The sequence below is a fragment of the Adiantum capillus-veneris genome, chromosome 1 (genome assembly GCF_014529385.1).
Source record: "Adiantum capillus-veneris isolate H3 chromosome 1, ASM1452938v2, whole genome shotgun sequence".
Taxonomy (NCBI): domain Eukaryota; kingdom Viridiplantae; phylum Streptophyta; class Polypodiopsida; order Polypodiales; family Pteridaceae; genus Adiantum; species Adiantum capillus-veneris.
In genome coordinates this window covers 88569920-88581506 of record NC_140931.1, presented here as the reverse complement: position 1 = coordinate 88581506, position 11587 = coordinate 88569920, and the positions used below count along the sequence as shown (strand labels likewise).

General features: G+C 47.3%; 1 protein-coding gene across 1 annotated transcript in view; it reads right to left on the bottom strand.

The window, feature by feature from the left end:
* Window positions 1-5140: 5140 nt before the first annotated feature.
* LOC147465150 (uncharacterized) overlaps window positions 5141-11587 on the bottom strand; it is a 51831-nt gene continuing 45384 nt past the window's right edge. The window contains exon 10 of the mRNA XM_086511148.1: window positions 5141-5648. Within this exon, the coding sequence (XP_086367274.1) occupies window positions 5591-5648 (58 nt within the window). The 3' untranslated portion in view covers window positions 5141-5590. The remainder of the gene's footprint in view (window positions 5649-11587) is intronic.

Below are 11587 nucleotides of genomic sequence, written 5' to 3'. Positions count from 1 at the left end.
TGTGAGTCAAGGAGAGAAGATTGGATTTATCCCACATGCAGTGATGCAAGGCTGTAGAGCTACTTAAAGCTCATTTCATGAATGAATAAACCAACTCTATTTTGCATTACATCTCTCTCGTTTATGGTGAGCTTGTGATGGCTTAGCAACAATTCAAGATCGTGTTTATGAGTCCAAGTTAATTCATATTGGAACCTAACTCGCTTGAGTGATAATCAGCCAACACACACTCACTTGTGTGCACAATGTTTCTCTTTCATCCACCCTAGCTAGCACGATCCCATTCCCATCACCCGACGGAACACTTTGTACGGGCAGGTGATGACTAACCGGGCTATGCAAAAGGATACCCTCCTTTTTCAAGCTCGCTATCTTTGTGACCATACTTTTGAGAGACAAAAGAGTTCGATCTATTACGGATACTTGAGAAGCGAGCAAAGGGACAGGCGCGCGAGGAAATCAAAGGCACAACCGAGTCGGACCTCCAACTAGACGCCCACGTAGCAACGTTGGTGGCCAATCGGCTTAAGGAGACCTGGGCGTATCTGCTCCCGGACAAACAGTGGTATGAATATAAAAACCAAAGTGGGATAGCCCACCCGGATGGGCTTACGAGATGCTCAATAAGATAGAGGAGGAGATGAAGGGGATGGGGGCCGTGCTTACACGACCCTAGAGAAAGAGAACGGGCTCCCAACATTTTTCTTAAGTCAATGGAGTGTGACTCCTTAAGCACGGCCAGGACGGTTGAGGCAAGGCTCCCCTTTCTCAACGGAGTCCTAGTTCCTCACGACTCAGAAACGCAGCTACACCCACCAAGCCCCTCGTGGGTTTAACCCACGAGCTATGCAAATATTGAGTTGGATATGTGTACACGAATCACCCCTATTCACAAAAGTTTCCTCCTGACTCTGATGGATAGAGACGTCTTAAAGCTAAACCTGTTGATTAAAAAAGTTTCTCTCCAACGAGAGGGTAACAATAGAGGCTAATGGTAGGCCTACTATGTCGGTTAAGCCCGACGTCCACTCCTTATTTATGGCCAATTGGAGGTGGCCCGACATGGACCGATCTAGCGGGGGGAGGAGACGCTTCCTCTTTATACAAACACCCAGAACGGTGACACATCGCAATCCATTTCTTCTTGAAAGGCTCAAGGAGGGCGCCAGCGGGCTAGTGACCTGGGCCTTGGGAATGCCGCCCAATAAGACCCGGATAGGTCACAGTGTAGAAGCCCTTAACGAGTTAACCGGAGACGGGGTGGATTGCTCACGGTTGATAGAGTGAGTAACCAAGAATGTGAGGTATCATCCAGGGGCCGAAATCCCACTAGGAGCAAAGAAAGTACCGCTTCCTGGCTCTCTCTACCTCTATGCGGACGCAAATGGAATAGAACCTATCCCATTTAACCAATTTGGGGATGCGCTAGATGAAATTATACGGTCACAGGGGTATCACGATGTTGTGATTTAGGAGGAGATCTATAGGGAGAGTAGTGCAAGGGCTAAGGGTCGGTGAAGGGGAACCTATAAGGAAGAACATGATAACTTGTTCAATGCGGTACTTGATGGAAACGGATCGCCAACCTAAGACGCGATCTTAAGAGGGTCGTTCGTCAAGTAATCGACCTGCTAGTTCCTCTCCGAAGAGCTCACCTAGGAAAAAATTGACATTGTGGCGTGAGACACCGGCATTTATGCTAGCCTACTGGGCCGCACTAAGGCGCCCAATACCTGGGAGGCGTACCAGTCTAGATCCTTCTAGTGGTGCCTCAAACCCCTCTTGAAACGGATCCTTTGCTTTGGCTTAAACAGGGCCAGCTTGACTAGTTAGACTGGTGCTATCTCAGTGTCCATTTAAGGAGGTACACCAGACGTCCTCGTCCACACACCTCATTGACTTCCAGAGGAGGGTCTTGGGACACCCCATCCTACGCGAACTTGCCCTTTTTTACAAAATCGTGGGCTCCAGAAGCCTGGTCTATCTCCCTTCCCAGAAAAATCTGAAATACGAGGCCAAATGAGAAGTCTTTGTCGGGAAACCCTCGCAATACCATGAAGTAGTTCTACCACAACGGATTGCTTACATGTCGTATTCCCACCTAGGTATCCAAGTTAGCTTAGAAAACGACAGGTTGGTCCAACTTACTTGGCGTTCCTGCTGTCTTTCTGCCTTCCATTCGCTGGATGTTTCGCTCAGACGAAACAGTCTGCGGGCTCGAGATTCCGGTGGAGCGCAAAGCCTGACTTCCTAAAAAACATCGACACTATCGACCCCCCCTCCCCCCTCTCTCTAACAACCTTATTCTTACCTTTTGTATGGGCTTAAAACTAACAGGCACGACGCCACCTTCTTTTCTTGCTATTGTCTTTCTTTTTTATTTGTACCTCATTCAAAACAGCCCCCGCCGAGCGCCACCGGCGATCACGTGGGTTCATTGCCCCTCTACCTATCTTGATTGTATTGTTCAATCTAGTAAATGGAGGTATCTCCCGGACGATTTCTTTTTTCAGTCAATAGCCCATGTCTTTAGGTTACTCGGAGTCTTTAAGTATATTATGGACCAGACCACAATCAATGATGTTCATCAAATGCTTGCTGTCCTAAACGAAGAAGCCAGTAAGAAGAGTGGGTCCGCCTCCCTTACGGATGCGGACTGCCAGAAGTTCGTCACTGACGTGAGTAATAAGGTGTGGGAACGAGTCGTGCGCCAACCGGGAACCGAATCCTGGCAATGGTACACCCGACAAGCTATCCCAAAAGGCCTTATAACTAGTTCACCATTCAGGAAAGGACCCGCCAGATCGCTGTTCAAGGTATGTGGAGCTTTCTTCTTCCCGCATGCCTGGCTATCGCATCAGCACATCTCCTTGTCCGGGAGGTCGAGTTCGTTCGGATTGCTAGTGACGACGATTATTATTCCGACGTGCCTGATCACTCTCGGCGTACTGTGAAGCGAATCATGTTTCGTGGGGGTAGGTTGAGCTTTTCCATTCCTTATAACCCCCTAATCTTGGTGGTTGCTCAGTTTCTCGTGGGTGTTTCGACCTTCCAATCGGTCAGCTTTCTCATCTTCATCTTGGCTTATCAACCGGTTAATAAACCGATAGGCTCACTTCTTGAGGGGAGCCCCCCTATTGACTTGTTGTATTCCTTAATATATACTAAATGTGTACACCTATGACAGATTACCACCCACACAACTCTACTCCAGTTGGGGAGGGTACTCGCGGGGGAAAAGGGGAGCGTGGGCCTTAACCGGCCCCTTTTCTGAGTGCCCTCCAGGTAAAGACCTCGGCGCCTTCCTCCTGCAGGCCTCTTTTGTCCTCCCTCTTTAGTATTGTCACCAAATAAGGAAGGGTCAAAAGCAAAAGGTCGACTATGAATGAAAGAATAGCTCTCAAATGGGCACCTAAACTGCCTAACGAAGATGCTCTGAGGAGACAATCCTTGAGGTATATAGCCATGCACTCCTGGGTGCGTTCCACCATCTCGTTGAAACGGCCTCTGCCCAGCTTGCTTTAAAGACAGCATACACCACCTATAGTCAATGGTGTGACCTTACCTATACGCCCAAGGTTCCTATACATGCCTTCAATAGGGCTCTCGCGTATGGCTCAAAGGTCCAGGGAGGAGAATTCCTCTCAGATCCCTTTAAATATCGGCTTTGGTTTGGGCTCGCAGAGCTCTAAAACTAATAGCTCCAATGGCTCCGCTTTTTTGCGGTTTATGACCCTTGGGTTGTAGTATAGCCACTCACGCTGCGGGCGGTGGCGGCAGCGGACCCTCAGGCAGTGCTGACTCCTTTGACAGCCTAGGAAGGCAATCAAGTGGCTATACTAGACCCTCTTCCCCGCTTGTACTTAACTTTGCCAACCTGCTCTTTTTGGACAGTGCGGACCATCCTTTTAACAAAGAAATAGTAGACGACGACCAGCCGTGCCGTCTCCTTTTGCTGATTTCCGAACGGCTGAGGTGCACCATCGGGAGCCTTTCACGAGGCCTTTATCCCCATCCCGTTGAGCATGGGATGTGCTAAAAAATTCACTTGATGTAAACCCTATCTCTGTGACCATTATTGACCCAGACGGATCCTCCTCTGTTTACAGACAAGCTGGGGGTGGCTCTAACTCTATCCCTCTGAGGCGTTTGATTATTGCATTGCGCCAAATATGGCCAGCGTCGACCCTTGCGCAGGCCCTTGGTCGTTTGAACGATGGTGGAACAAAGGGCGTGGCCCGACCGGCGTGCCATAAGACGCAAAGCACTTGGGCACTCATCCGTACAGGCCGATTTGATTGTCTGGAACTAGATCAGTAGGCTCTGCTACAGATAGGGGCCTTCTTATTGCTCGTTCTCCTTGTTGTTTTTATTGTATACCTTTTATACGACAACCATGTGCAAGGCACCCAAAGGGTGGGCATCTTTGCTTTTGACGATGGAACGCCTCGCGGGCACACAATCTATATAACCAAAGGGCAATTTAAGAGAGAGTGGGATTGTCGAAAGGGTACAGAGCGGCCCGCCAAGGAATCCTTAATAACCGCCCCTTCCACAAGGACATTGCCAACCCCGGACCACAATGCGCTTTATGAATACCCACCCAAGTGGGTCCCTTAAGAAGGAGGTGGAGAAAAGATGCCAATCGATTGATTTGACGAGGTTCCACTTAGACTACAGAAGGGAGAGGTCATAAGCGTAACGGGTTACTACGGCTTTAAAAGTGCAACAAGCGCGGTCAAATACGTGTATATATATATTTGTATATACAGACACACACGTACGTACACACACACACACACACACACACATATATATATATATATATTTATTTTTATTATTATTATTATTTATTTATTTATTTATTTATTTTCAGTGATACCTTGTATGTTTGGACTCTGCTGTATATGTTGGGTGCTTCATAAAGCCAATAAATAATATCACAGAATTTAGGTACAAAACGCCTAGCCATTGAAACAAAATTCTAATGGGTCATATCACAAGCCTTAGCAATATCAACTCGCGAGCATATCACTTGGTATTTTTGCATATTTATCAAGGATTTGAGGCCCAAGTGCAAGGCATCCACAACAAGGACATGGACTATGTTAGAATTCATGTGAGACATATCTCATCAATTTGAGCTTCATGAGGGAACCTTTTCCAGAGTCTAAAGCTAATGATCGCTGAACTCCTGGAATGATATTTATCATGACCTCTCTTGTGTTTATTTCATCAAACACTCATGGCTTTGTCACCACCAAGTGCACCACCAACGGAGGGAGGTTTGAGTGTAAGATTCAAGAGACACGTGGGACTAGTTGACAATCTTCCCTTCATAGATCAAGAAGGCTTTCAGGGGGAAGATTCTTCACACTTTTGGAAATCAGCCCATCTTTATGTGTAATTGGTCCTTCACAATGCTCACAAAGATCCAAGAGACACGTGGGACTAGTTGACAATCTTCCCTTCATAGATCAAGAAGGCTTTCAGGGGGGGGATTCTTCACACTTTTGGAAATCAGCCCATCTTTATGTGTAATTGGTCCTTCACAATGCTCACAAAGATCTCTCTTCAGACATAATTTGCCTTACCAATGTGAGGTTCTCACCTGTGTTGTTAATAGTCGGTGGTTGTGATTATATGTCCTGGTAAAAGACAAAATAAATCAAGGTCAGCTTTACATAGCAATTTTTCTTTTGATACCTGGTTAATTAGCTATTCTACATGTAAATAACATAATATATTACACATCATAAGGGGTCTTTCAATCGTTTTGATAGCTGTCACACCCAATTAGACCTGACAAAACGACTTACATCCTAATCATCACAATGGATGGAAAGGAAAGTGAAATTTAGTAAAGAGGATGCCAACCACAACCCTCTCTGTAGCAAACAAAGCATTCCGCCAATTAACAACATTTTGAATCTGCCATGTACAATACCCACTTCTTTCAAAAGTCGTATAAGTTGAACCATGGCATCCAACTCTTTTTTTTCTGATGAGTATGCCTTAGGGAATCTCCCAATCTAGTAACAAATTGCGAGAGTATCCAAAAGTGTGTGTGTGTGCCATAGCTATGTTCTGTGTTCTTTGTTCAGTGTATTGCCTCAGTGTGTGTGTGTAAGTGTGTGTGTGTGTGTGTGTGTGTGTTCCTTGCCAACAAATTATGGATAATCTTGCTAATGCTTTCATCGGCATTGAGTATACAAAATACACTAGACAAGATGTACTTATCATGCAGCTTGATATAGAGAAAGCATTTGACAAAGTTCATTGGGACTTCATTACACAAATCATGGCGGGCTTGGGCTTTGGTTTCAGAATGCACCGTGTGGTCTACTTTCTTTATGAACATAGTCAATCTTTGGGTATAATTGATGGTGAGATTACGTAGTCGTGGGATCTTGGTCGCTCTATCAGGCAAGGATGTCCTTTAGGTGCCATGTTGTATACTATTGCCACTCATCCTCTTTTGCTTTCTTTGAACTCCTTGAAGACATCTGGTCAATTACATGGATTGGAATTACCATCTCGCAATCATTTTGTGGCGCAAGCGTCTGTTGATGACTCCATGTTTTGGCCCAAAAATAAACCAGAAAATGTTTGATGTATCATGGATGTCTTGCAGATTTATAGGTTGGTTGTTGGTCTTCATGTTAATTTCCGAAAATCTAAACTTTTGTCGCATCAAATGGATTGGCAGCCTATATTATGGCTAGGTGAGATTGTAAAGCTAGATCAGCTTGTGCGGCATCTTGGATACCCTTTCGCTTGGTCAGTGAACAATGCCGAGCATTTGGATTGGGTTGAGCATAAAATTAGATCTAAATTACAATATTAAGAATTGTCTACCTGGCCGCTACATGTAAAACTCAACATAGTGCAGTCTATCTTGATGGCATACATGCAATTTTTTCTACCATTGTTACATTGGCCACCTCGTCATCTTCGTGCTTTCATGTGTCGGATTTTGGACAATTTTTGGTCTACTTGCTCCCACAAAAAGGGGATGTGACTGCTTGCTATGAATAAACTATGTACTCCAAAGCATTGTGGCAGTTTGAACATTTTGCATTTGTGCTCTCATGTTATTGCAAGGAAGGCCACCTTGTTTTAGGTATTGGAGGAACAAAAACAGCCCTGGGCGTTGATGTTTGCCTTTTTGTGTTCTTATGCAGTTTTGACACTTGCTTTTTGGTCATTGACAACCTTCATACTGGGATGTGGTTTTTGAAAAATTTGAAGCAACAATTCCGGGCTGCCCCCCTTGCTTCCAATCTTATAGCTGATTGGAAGTAAGTCACTAAGCATTTGTCATGGCATGGTCGGGATGGCGCGATTGGCAATTCACTTTGTTGGAAATAGGGTTGCAGGGAAACACACACAGCTTGGAGAAGAGGAAGGAAGCTCAAGGCACACAACAAAGAGTACTATTACTTAGTGTGCAATGGAAAGATAAGTTGGTCCTAGAGTGGTGGACGTATATAGAATGCATGGGGGAAAAAACCTCCTAGTAAGAGAAAAAATGCCCCGCGGTCCTAAGTGTGTTCACACACATCACTACCACATGTATATGGTAACAAATCCCCCCTGAGAGTGACGCGGTGAACAAGAGCTCACATGGAGTATAGGAAAGTGCCATGCCTTGATGACACGATCAGTCCACAAAGGGAAGCCCAAAGCTTTGTAGAAAGCTTCGAACTTCTCATGAGACAATGCATTTGTGAAAAGATCTGCAAGGTTGTCCTATGTTGGCACATAACCCAAGCTGATCTCTCCTGTTGAGAGTCTCTCTCTGAAATAGTCGTAATACACCTCAAAGTGCTTTGTGCGAGCACAAAAAACTGGGTTCCTCGCAATTGCCAATGCATTCTGATTGTTAGTGTAGATGATGTTGGTAGTGTCCTGTGTGGCACCCAAATCAGCCCTAAGGCGTCTAAGCCATACACACTCAACCGTAGTTGTGAAGACTGCCCAGTACTCAGCCTCACAACTGAAAGTGGCCACAGTAGGTTGCTTCTTACTCAACCATGATATACATGAACTCTCGAGCATGAAACAAAAACCCCTCTTGGACACTCACGTGTCATATTAACCAACCCAATCTGAGTCCGAAAACGCATGTAAATATGGCGGCACTAATCTCCCCTTGGGATAAAACAAGCCAAGATGCGAAGTGCCACTCTTCAATGTCACAAACTGCTGATGTGTCAAGCCACTGAAGAACGGAGCCAACCTTCATATCCTGACCAAGGGGTCGAAAACCTAAGAAGAAGCAGCAGAAGAAGAAGTTTTACAGACTTACAAAGTCTTTTTTTTTCCAAGAAAAAGATCCTTCTATTAGTTAATGAAACTGCCCATAGGGCTACAACCACCTCTTCTAGAGAGGGATACAACAATCATAAGGGGGGAGACTCTCCCAATGAAAAAACGACATATGTACAATGAGGCTAAATCAAGAAATGGGAGGAGGGAAAAGCCACACAGGTGGACGGTAGTGCCATCTCATCACACCTTGGACCATGGTGAAGAAAGGCCCAGGGTGCCAGAGCCGAAGGAAAGCCTCTCTACGCTCCCGGATGTGGACGGAGCTGCCCTGGAGTCTCTCAAACTGTCCTCTGAGAGTGTGGACCAGCTCTAGCCAAAGATCCCGAACAATCTCTGCTGGTGGTATAGGGCGAGGCCACTACAACTCTGCCTGCCAAAGAAAGTCGTGCGGAGCTTTAATGTAACAACTTCCTCCTGATGGATAGGACGATGGGAGCAATCTGTTGCTCCGGAGACAAGTCCAAGCCAACCTGACAGCCCAAGTACCGAACTGCAGTCCCTGCGGGAATCCATCTGAAACCCTCACCTAGCAGCCAATCAGGCATAGAAGCGCTACCAACCGAGAAAGCCACTGTCTTTTTCCAGTTGATCAATGCGCTTGATGCACAACAAAAGGTCTCAAGAGCATGCTCACACCTATGAAGGTTTGCCTCCTGGCCCTCCAAGTACAAGGCTGAGTCGTCAGCAAATTGAGCATCCTGGCCCGAATAGGGAGCGCTAAGCCATGTAGACCAACCTACTATGAAACCAATACCTGCTCATCGCCCCATCATAGAACAAAAAGAGGAAGGGTGCAAGAGGGCATCCCTGTCTGACCGAACGTGTGAGCATGAAACGATCGCCTCTACCACCTGACAAAAGTACCTGACTGTGTGCCCGTCTGTAGAGAGCTGACACACCTCTAATCCAAGCATATGAGAAGTCCATCCTCCGCAGAGTGCCCTCCAAAAAGTCCCAATCAACTCTATCGTAGGCCTTCTCAAAATCGGGAGGAAGTATCACTAGATCCTCACCACAGAGGCGCGCGAGGGCAGACGCCTCCCAGCAAGTAAAGATGTTGTCAAGGATACTGCGCTACTTGACAAAACCTATCTGTGTCCCATGTATGATGCTCTCTAGAAGTGTCTGAATCCTCAAACTCAGAGCCTTGGCAAGAATTTGTAGGCTGAGTTGAGGATGGTGATAGGCCGCCATTGTCGAATCTCATCCAAGGAGCCACCCTCCTTGGGAATAAGGTAGATCACGCCCTCACTCATGCTATCAGGCATCTCTCCTGTGTGTAGGATGTACTCAAAAGCACTGCAGAGATCTGAGCCAAGCACGTCTCACTACTCTAACTAAAAGCTAGGAGTCAAACCATCCTCACCTAGACAACTACCACGGGGAAGTGCTCTGAGGGCCGCGTGGAGCTCCTCTAGCTGTATAGGCATCTCAAGACTCTGGCACATCTCCTCAGTCACAAGACAAGGCATTTGTGCCCACACCTGCTTTCAACATGCATCCTGACGCTCTGCTGACAGCAAGTCATGGTAAAAGTCTGTGGCAACAACACGCATGTCCTCTGGCTCTGAAGCAACTGACCCATCAGGCCTCCTCAACTGGCTGACCCTAGCATGCGCCTACCGGGGCCCCACTATCTCAAAGAAAGCCCCTGTCACTCTGTCACCCACCTGGGTCCACTGAGATGCCTATCAATGAAAAGCAAACTCTTGGCGCCTCTCCTCTATGCTGGCAAGCTCCAAGCGAGCCTGTTGTAACTACTCCTCCAACCAAGTACTGTCTGGATGCTGCTCCTGCATCCTCTGTAGGGAAGCAACACCTCGTCGGAGACACTGCTCCTCTCTCGCTGCAGCCAAGCGGGCCGTAGACTCCGTGAGAAATAGCAGATTAAGCTGAGCAAGTCCAGAGGCCAGTATGTCAGCAGGAGAGTCCTGCAAGCCTAAGCCCTCCGTCCAAAGAGACACTACTCGCTCTCGGAGCACAGAGTCCAGTAAGACCGTCTCAGGGATACGAAGCATCATGCCTGCCCTCCTCTGTGTATCTGTCACTATGAGGATCACTGGTGCATGGTCCGAAAAAGAAGTCCCAAGCAGAATGCAAACTAACCCACCCAAGTCACAGAAGTGGTCACTAGTGTAGAAGCGATCTATCCGAGATAGATTCCTCGCACTCTACGGTCCAAACGAGAGAAGGCCAGTGTCAGGTGGCCTCACAAAGCTAGAGTGTTGCCACACATCTGAAACCCGCAGTCATACAAAGCCTCTCCCAAGCTGCCAACTCAACTCCATGCACACTAGTATGGCTACCTCCAATCCTGTCAACGAGGTCCTCCAACATGTTGAAGTCTCACCCAATGCACCATTGTTGTGCCTGCGGCAGAGACTCTACAATGTGAGCCCAAAACTCTGCACGTGCGCTCGCCACATTTGGCGCGTAGATGTTCAGGAAGCCCATGAGGCAACTCTGGACCTGCATAGTAATCCACTGAGCCCTGCCTGGCACAATAAATCCCTCTGCCCACAATGGCCTACTGCAAAGAGTCCGCAATAGTCATGCATACCCCACCCTAGATACCTCCAGGTCCAAATGCAGCTGACCAAAACGTCTTATAGCGACCACGCAAAATCTGACCACATCGCCGAATGCGGCTCTCACAAAGATGATGCTCTTGTAGCATAAGAATGTCAATATCACCACCCACAAGGCATCTCTGCAGCTCCAGACGTAGCCGACCCCTCTTGACGCTGAAACTGGGGCCTTCCTAATCCCTGCACATTCCATGAAATGATCCTCATGGAGTCAGTGAGACAAAACAAATGCTGCCGCAGCAACCAACCTCGCTATCTTTGAGGCCGGCTTGGCTGGGGAGTAATCTGCATCCGAACGACCTCTCGACAAGCGCGAAAAGAATGACTGTCCCGCCCAAGCCCAAGCCGCGAGCGTGCACCCCGAAGGGCTACATCCTCTATCCAAGAATCCCCATGCACAAATACATAACAAGGAGGGCACTGAGTATCAGCACCACAATGTGCCTGCAACCCGCTACATCCGGAGGCGTCATGCGGAACTTGGCAAGAGGCCAAAGTGTCTGCACCAGATTTGTCACCGCTAAGTCCCCTGTGTGGTGTGAGAACTCAGTAGCCTGAATCTAGAGCCAGTCAAGGACTGAGTGTTGGGTCCACTTTGTGAGATCCCTACCACACAGCGGAAAGGAGAAACTCACCGCTGTGTCCAGAGCTCAAAGCCTCTAGCT